Source organism: Carlito syrichta, unplaced genomic scaffold (assembly GCF_000164805.1).
Source record: "Carlito syrichta isolate Samal-C Ts95f unplaced genomic scaffold, Tarsius_syrichta-2.0.1 Scaffold288996, whole genome shotgun sequence".
Classification (NCBI taxonomy): Eukaryota; Metazoa; Chordata; class Mammalia; order Primates; family Tarsiidae; genus Carlito; species Carlito syrichta.
This window is the reverse complement of record NW_007233092.1, coordinates 68,589-78,032: the sequence shown is the minus strand read 5'-3', so window position 1 is coordinate 78,032 and position 9,444 is coordinate 68,589. Positions and strand designations below refer to the sequence as shown.

The 9,444-nt window shown below is 35.6% G+C and overlaps 1 protein-coding gene across 1 annotated transcript in view; it reads left to right on the top strand.

Annotated features, from left to right (window-relative positions):
- The window catches only part of LOC103256177, a gene marked incomplete at its 3' end in the record, with an annotated part of 78,297 nt that overhangs the window by 62,123 nt on the left and 6,730 nt on the right, over positions 1-9,444 (top strand). Inside the window, exon 3 of the mRNA XM_021710448.1 lies at positions 427-577. Within this exon, the coding sequence (XP_021566123.1) occupies positions 427-577 (151 nt within the window). The remainder of the gene's footprint in view (positions 1-426; positions 578-9,444) is intronic.

Here is a 9,444-nt window from a genome sequence, read left to right as displayed (position 1 = left end):
AAAAAAAAAAAAAAAAGAAATGCTATAGAGGTAGAAAATAGGAGAGATGCTTACAACTGTATAAATATCCTGGAGAAATAAATAATTATAATTTAAATGTGATTGATTAGGTTATTAGTATAATACAAGCCTTTTAAAAGTTTTTAGTTTTTTTAAAAAATGTATTAATATTTAATTTACTTATTTACTTTTGAGATGGTATTTTGCTATTTTGCCCAGGCTGTTCTTGAACTCCTGAACAGATCCTCCTGCCTCAGCCTCCTGAGTAGCTGGGTTTGCATGCTCTTGCCGCTGTGACCAGCTCCTAAAAGTTTCTTATAGAAAGCATCTAAGTAATTGTTGACTTACTAATATTGAATGATGTTTATAATAAAAAATGTAATTTGCTCCTGTTGAAAATAATGTATTGAAATCAGTGTGTTCTAGGTCAGTGGCTTCTAAGACTCCAGTTGGATTCATTGGACTGGGCAACATGGGGAATCCAATGGCAAAAAATCTCATGAAACATGGCTATCCGCTTATTATTTATGATGTTTTCCCTGATGCTTGTAAAGAATTTCAGGATGCAGGTGAACAGGTAAGGCCTTTTCTTTAGATTTGTTTCAGATTTTGAGGTTTATACATTCAAAATAAATGAAAACTTCTTAGAAGTATACTCAATGGGGTTGTATACCTAATTCATTGTTTATTATTATATATGTACTATATTTACTTATATATATGTATTCTGTGTGTGTATAAATATATGTGTATATATTTTTAACATTCATCCAATGTCCAGATGTTAACAAAGGATAGTTTTCATCAGATATTTAGGGGAATCTGTTCATTGGCAGATGACTGGGAACAAGTTTAGTTGGAGGATCTTGCTTTAGCTCTATATCAGTTTTCTGAGAGGGTAACTTTATTAGTTGTGCTGTTTAAGCAGTTAGTTGGGTAGAAGTAGCCTCCTGTGTTACTGAAAGGCACAATTGACTTAGAACAAGAGTAGGCTTAGAAATATAAAGCCTAGCTTGAGTTCCAACTCAGATACTTACATACTATCTTACTGGGGGTAAATTATTTCATCTCAGCTGGTTTCCTCATCCTTAAAATGTGAACAATGACAATCTATATTATTAGATTGTGAGGCCCAAATGAAGGAATATACTTTGTAAATATTGTATGACAACACTTTGTGAATAATTATTGGTTAATGGCTTTAAATCAGGAGATAACCTAAAAAACACTGTGTGCTATAACGAAGAGTTGAGTTATGATGGACCTCTAGTGTTTTGTTTGTAGACTGTCATTCATGCTTCAAGAACTTTGGGACTAGCATTTATTGTGTTGGATGATAGCATTTGTTGGTTAAGTCTTGAATTGTTGTTTGGATTGTTAAGCTTTATTAGTAATTCAGATGACAGGAGAAGATATAATTCATATCTGAATGTGGGGTTTTGTTTTTTCTAGATATGAGGGACATTCTTGTGCAGGTTGTAGAGTGGTAACTGAGGATAGAATGTGATTCCAGAACTGAGAGAATACTAAAAGATTCCTGAGAAATATGGAAAAGAGAGAAAAACAAACAGTCAGCTTGTGGATTATAGACTTGAAAGTAAATTCTGAGAAATACTATGCCTAGGTAAAGAACAGCTTTAGGTAACTTAGCGGCTGTTTGTAGAACTGGAAGCTTGTATCTTTTTCTTTTCCGTGGTTTTGTGCCATATGGAAATGGCAGCATGCTGTGTGCGAATGGGAGTATGATCTTGGAACCTTTCGGGGTAGTGTTGTGGCTGCTGATGCCCCTTCAGTCTGTGAACACTGACACTGTACTCCCATTGCAGCGGGTCTACAGTTAACCTTAAGTAATGTCAGGACTTAGTAGCCTTGTTGGAGAGATTTGATCCATTCTTTGTTTTAGTAGAGAAGTCGAGAAAGGTGACCTTTTACCATCTTCAGAGATGGTAAGCACTTCAAGCTGATATTCAGTCTGGGGTGAATCAATTAATAGTTATTTTGAGGAGATGGATATTACTTTTTGGGATAATATGTCTATTTGTGTTGTCATTTTGTAGTGGCTTATATATTAGTGAAAATAACAGTGGTACTTCATCTCTAAACAGAAGAAATATCTTCAGTTAAATACAGATTTAACCAAAGAGTGAGGTAGAAATTGAATGGAAACTATTTACCCTGGTCTGGCAGAGCAGAAGCTTATGACCTTATAAATTGTTACTGACGCCAATACTCTCCCCTCTTTGCCTATAGCACTTACAGCTTGCCTATGAAACAGCTGAAACGATCATCACTGCTGTGTGAATCTTTCTTCTGCTTTTTCCAAAATTCTAGAACTTTCTGATGCTCTGCCTGAATTACTGCATTCTCTGAAGTTACCCCTTTTAACCTCCATTCTCCAACATAATTTTTATTTCTTTAGTGTTGCTAATTTTAAGTAGGTTCGAGGGAAGGCTACTTTAGGAATAAGACTTATCCCTGTATGAAGGAGATATTTACATTTTGAAAGGAAGAGAAAAACACTAATACTGTATTTAGTGAGTACCTATTATGTGTCATATCTTTTGCTAAATAGTTTGTATATTTTATCTTTGCAACAGAAGTATTATCAGGAAACTGATGCTTGGAGAAGTTAAATAATATTCCTAGGCTTATAAGTGATTCCCCTTATCAGTGGTTTTATTTTGTGCAATTTCAGTTATCTGTGGTCACCTGTGGTGTGAAAATATTAAATGGAAAAATCCAGAAATAAACAATTTATAAGATTTAAATTGCATACTGTTTTGAGTAGTGTGATGAAATCTTGTGCTGTCCTGTTCTGTCCCACTCTAGATATCATTCATCCCTTTGTCCAGTGTCCTTATGCTATAGATGCTCCCTGCCCATTTGTCACTTATTAGCCATCAGATCAGATCAACTGTTGCAGATATGGTTGCACATCTCTGTAAATATACTAAAAGCCATCAAATTATACACATTAAATGTATAAATTGTATGGTATGCGAATTATATGTTAATAAAGCTATTTAAAAAGATATACTCAGGATCTAACCCCTAATACCTGTCAATGTGAACTTTTTGGAAACAGGGTCTTCAAAGGTTTTCAAGTAACCCTTATTTTATTTACTTTATAGTGGCCCCAAAGTGCAAAAGTTGGGATACTGGTACATTGTTGTAATTGCTCTATTTTGTTTTTAGTTATTGTTGTTACCGTCTTACTGTGGCTAATTTATAAATTAAACTTTATCATAGGCAAATGTGTATAGGGAAAAACATAGTATATATAGGATTTGGAAGTATCTGTGGTCTCAGGTCTCCACTAGGGGACTTGGGATGGGGGGAGGGGCTACTGTACAGTGAGTGAATAGCAAAAGCCAGTGTCCAAACCAGGGTCTTTGACTTGGGAGCCCTGGTTCTTTTAATTACGTGATGCATAGTCACTAATTAGTGAAATTCATGTATGAGACATTTTTGAGTGTGTGTATGGCATCTTCCTTGATGATTCTGAAATGTAGCTACCTGTTATCTGTTTATAAAATAGACTAGTTTTTTTTGGATCAGTAATGTCAAACCGCTGCCCTTTCTTTCTTGTGTGATTCTGTACCCATGGAGTTTGTTAGAATTAAATAATAATTATTTATTATAATGAGTTGTTTAGTATGTGTATAGTAGGTTGAATAGTGCCCTTTCCAAAAGATATTCTATAAAACTCCTAGAAGAAAACACACTGAGGTAAATCTTCATGAGTTTGGATTTGGCAAAGGATTCTTAGACATGACACCAAGAACCTGAACAACAAAATTTAAAATAGGTAAATTAGACTTCATCAAAAATTAAAACTTTTGTGCCCCAAAGAACATCATAAAGACAATTAAAAAATAGTGTACAGGATGGGATAAAATATTTGCAAGTCATATCTGATAAAGAATTGTAGCTAGAATATACGAAGAAATCTTACAACTCAAACATAAGGCAAATAACTCAGTTTAATGGGCAAAGGGTTCAAATAGACATTTATCCAAGGAAGATATACCAATAACCTGTAAACATATGAAAAGATGTTCAGCATCATTAGACATCAGAAAACTGCAGTCAAAACCTTGAGATATACCTACTAGGATGGTTAGAATAAAAACTCAAATAACAAGTATTAGTGGAGATATGGGGAAATTGGAGCACTTGTACACTGCTGGTAGAAATATAAAATGATACAGCCACTTTGGAAAAGAGCTGGGTATTTCCTAAAACATTAAGCATTAGCATTATGGTATGATCCAGCAATTCTACTCCTAGTATATACTCAAGAGAAGAGAAAATGGATTTCCACACACAAGCTTGTGTATAGCAGCATTATTCATAATAGCCAAAAGGTGGAAACAACCCAAACGTCCATTAGCGGATGAATGGATCAACAAAATGTGTCATATTCATACAATGGACTATTATTTAGTAGTAAAAATAAATGAAGTACTGATATTTTCTGCAACATTGATGAACCTTGTAAGCATGCTATGTGAATGAAGCTAGTCACAAAAGACCACATACTTTATAGTTACACTCATGTGAAAGTCTAGAATAAGGAAATCTACATAGAAACAGGAGATTGGTGGTTGCTTAGTGCTGGGAAGGAGGGAGAAATAGACATAGAGCAGTGATAGCTAATGGATATATGGTTTCTTTTTGAAAAAGTTCTAAAATTGACTTTTATCATGATTGTACATATTGTAAATATTCTAAAAGCCATCAAATTATGCACTTTAAAAGGGTGAATTGTATGGGATGTGAGTTATTTGTCAATAAAGTTATTAAAAAAGATACACTCAGGTTCTAACCCCTAGTACCTGTCAATGAGAAGTTTTTGGAAACAGAGTCTTTGAAGATGTAAGTTAAGGATCTTAAAGTGAGATCATTCTGGATTTAGGAAGGGCCCTAAATCCAGTGGCAAGTGTCCTTACAAGAACACTCGTAGATGCAGAAACGTAGAGGGAAAGTCCTTGTGATGACGGAGGCAGACATTGGAGTTATGCTGCTACAAACCAAGGCGTGTCAGGAGCTTCCAGAGGTAGAAGAGACAAAGAAGGATCTCCCCTTGAGCCTCAGAAGGAGCCTGCCTTGTGGACACCTTGATTTCAGACTTCTGGCCTCCAGAGCTGTAAGACAGACATTCCTACTATTTTCAGCCACCGTGCTTACATTTTGTTGTGGCAGCCACGGGAAACTAATATTGCAAGTATTGGAAATCTGTAAGATGTATGGATTTGGAATCTGCCTTCACAATTTAGTATCTGTATAGCCTTGGGCAAGTTTTTTTAGTACCTCTGTTTCCACATGTAAAATAAGGATAATATAATTGTACTGTTTTCATAGAGTTGCTATGGGGATTAAATAAGTTAATATATGTAACAGGCTTAAAATAGTGTTTGGCACATAGTAAGTACTGTATTTCACGACTGACTGTAAACTAGTTTCTGTATACCTTAGTTTTACCATTGTTGTGCATTGCTGTTATTCCTTTTCTCATGTTCTTCACTCATATGGAATATTAGAGTCTCCCTACTTCTTTGTGAAGAAAAGTTGCTTTTTATTGCTCTGATCACTGTGAGTTAAGGCTACTGCAGACTACCTTAGCAAAACGGGATAGGACCTTCATTAAATCACTACTTTAACAGTTGTTTCTTGAGTACGTCTACATACCAGGCACTGGGAATGTAGCTCAGAACAAAATAGCCATAGTTCTTGCCTTTGGGGGTCAATACAGGGTGTTAGATGATCAAATCACACAAATATGTGATTCCAGGCTGTGATAAATTGAAAGAAAAAGTAAAAGATCATATTAGTTTTTAATAAAATATGCATTATTTTAGGTGAGAAGGTGGTTTGAGAAGTTCTCTCTAAAGACTAGACATCTAGGCAGACTGCAGAAGAATAAGTAAGATTTATTGAGATTAAAATGAAGACAAAGGAGCAATTTCTTCAAAAAGTGGAGCCTCAGTCTTCATTTGCTAAAGATTTTCACTTTAGGTCAGTAGATATAGTTTGACCACCTACCATATGTCTATCAGTTCACTTAGTGCTGTTGGAGAATAAAACAGGTTGAATTGGATGTGACAGGGTGTTGGGTATGTTAGGTGGCATGACCAACTAATATTACAAGTCAATTGAAATTTGACTATAATAAAGTACTAAGGCAATTTTTGAGAAGAAAAAAGATAAGTAACTCTGAAGAATCATTTCTGATAGGGAATTACAGGGATATTGTGTATAATCTTTGCTTACCACCTATCAGAAATAATGTAATCTGAAATGAAAGTCATGAAGACAAGGTCTCCAAGATTCCTGGACAGAAATTTGAGGGTTCCAGGACAAAGACTCAATTACTGGGGTTTCTTCTTTTTCCTTTTCCTTGTGATGTGTAAGTGGGTGTGAAGAGGGAAAGAAGATGTGTTCTGGATAGGTGCTCCTCCCGGATTAGTGAAGAGTGAAGACTTGCTTTAGCTTCTTGTGCACCTGCCATCCCTGCCCCTAGTACACAGTGGGGAAGATTTTGTGTGTCGTTCACACTGAGGCAGGAAACCTGGAAAACAGGATCCTCTTTGCCTTCATCCTGTTTTCCTCACATCTGTGATTCTCTTAAGTGTCTTGACGATATGAAGTCTTCTGAGTATTGATTTTATTGACAGTGGAGGGTAGAACAATGTGAAACTTAGATGAATGAAGTGAGAAGGGTAAAGGGTGAAAAAGCTTTGGGCCTGAGGGGAACATAAAATGGAAGCATTTGTTGATAAATGATTTATGTTGGCAGCTTAGAGAATGTTTTGAACAGTGGTCATATCATTGGGACTAATGTGATTTCCTAAGAACACTACTTTAAGAGGCAATATTAATTTGAATGAATAAGTTCTGATATATTAAAATGTCAACATTATTATTTCATAGCTATATTAAGTTTTTAAAATATTGGATAAAAGAAGAAAATGAGTTTTATTCTACTACTGTAAGGCAAGACATGACTTGGGAAGAGATGGAAAAATATGTATGAAACCTTGAAATGTCTTACCACAGTAGCACCCTGAAGGGATTAAAGATTACAAAATTCGAAGTATATTTGAGTTGACTTGTATATGTTAAGAACAGGTATCCACTTCCTTCCCTAGTGTTACTATATCAGGTGAATCTGATGAGGTGAGAGCCAAAGAAAACAGAAGGGTTTTTTTCCCCTTCAAAGATTTCAGAAAGGCTGGCTAGATGATTTCTAACATCAACTATGCTTTCAAGGAGAAATTTGCAGGGAGGAAAAAGTACTAGGATAGACATCTGATTTAAACAGCAATCAGACATCTACTTAAAACACTTTTTTTTTAAACCAAAACTGGAAACTTATTGTTTCATGTAATGGAAGAGTTGAGGAGTGGTCTGACCTCAAGCAGAGCTGAATGTAGTGGCACAGATGTGATCAGATTCCTTTCTCTGCCTCTTGGTGCTTTTCTCAGGCTGTTCCTCTCTCCCCTCAAGGTACGGGATGGATACCTACAGTTGAAGAAATGGTTTGGAATGTTGTGACCCTGGAGGCTTTTCTTCAAACTTGGACTAGTAGTAAAACTACAGTCATGTACCTCATAAGGACATTTGAGTCAGAGGCTGCATTTGGGACAGTGGTTCCTTATGATTATTATACCGTATTTTTACTCTCCTTTTCCTTGTTTAGATACGTTAAATACAAATACTTACCATTGTGTTATAGTTGCCTACAGTATTCAGTACAATAACATGCTGTACAGATTTGTAACCTAGGAGCAATAGTACCATCTAGGTCTTTGTAAGTGCACTTTATGATGTTTGCACAACACAAAATCACCTGTCAACCATAAATATCGAAATTCAGAAAACATGATTTAGTATAAAGTTTATTTGAGCCCAAAGCTAGAGGATGGCCACCTGGGAGCATAGATTCTATGCTTGACTATCAACAGTTACCAGTGACTTTTTAGGACTCAAGAGATCCTTCCACCTTAGCCTCCTGAGTGACTGGACTTCAGGTGCACGCCACCACACCTGGCTACTTTTTTGATTTTTTTTTTTTTTTTTTTTTTTTAGAGACGAGGTCTTGCTATATTGCCTGAGCTGGTTTTGAACTCCTGGGCTAAAGCAATCCTCCTGTCTTGGCCTCCCAAAGTGCTGGGCTTACAGACATGAGCCACCACACAAACTACAAGTGCATTTTTAAGGAAAAAAGAAGAAGCAGTTCCTAAATTATTTGCCAAGAATTTACATTAAAATAACATAAGTTATTGATTGGCTATACATTGTTCTTTATATCTCAAATTCCAAAAACATGAAGATAATGGCACAGGCAACTAATTAGGAACAAAAAAAATACCTTTAAATAATTGTCCCCTGGCATGGGGACCGAAGTCCCATACTCATGTTTCTTGGGGTCTGCTACATTTAAAAAATCTTACATAGCCCAATCTGCTATGAGCTATTTTTCTTTTTTCACAATGCATTTCTCTGAATGTATCCTTGTTTCATATTGTACATGGGTTATTAGGGAAATAAAAATTTTAACATGTTTAATGTATTTAACCTGACTATTCAGTAGGTTTATTTATGCCTTTAAATGTTAGCCTATTCAGATAGGGCACTTACAATTGGTTAAATTTGTTATTTGTGATTATTTCCATAAAAATTCTGGGCATTTCTATTTCATTACTCTTTATTATATCCCTGTTTTTTTGAAAACTTAAATGCATCATTTCAACTTTTAGCATCTTTTTCAGGAATGTATCTGATAATAATTATCAGGACTTCACATATTACAAATCATGAATCAATAAATTGTTAATGTTGTGGTTTAAAAACATAAACCCTGGAACCAGACTGCCTGGGCTCAAATCTCAGCTCTTCCATTTGCCAGCTATGTAACATCAGACAGAGTACTTAACCTCTCTGTTTAAATTTCCTATTCTTATAAAATGGGGATAATAATAGTACCTTTCTCTTAGTCTAGGAACTGACACATAGAAAGTGTGGTTCTGCTGCTGCTATTGCTATTACTGTTGTTGTTGTTATTGTATCTGTACCATATTTCTCCAAAATCTCATTCTCCAATTCCACACATATAAACACACCACTGTCTCATTGAGTCCAGAGTGTACTGTAAGAGAATCATAGACAATTTTTATATTTGATCTTGGCCAAAAGACTAAGAAGTGATATGTAGATATATTTTTAAATGAAAGCGTAAAGATAAAAATTAAAACCAAACTAGGAGATAAAATGATTTGACAGAATCCCTGTTTAAGAATCTGTTCTGCCTGCGGGCTCAGGCAATCCACTCACCTCAGCCTCCCAAAGGCGCGGGATTACAGGCTGAGCCACCGAGCACGGGAGACCTCATTTCTACAATAAATCAAAAATTAGCCGGGCATGGTAGCGCGCGCCTGTAGT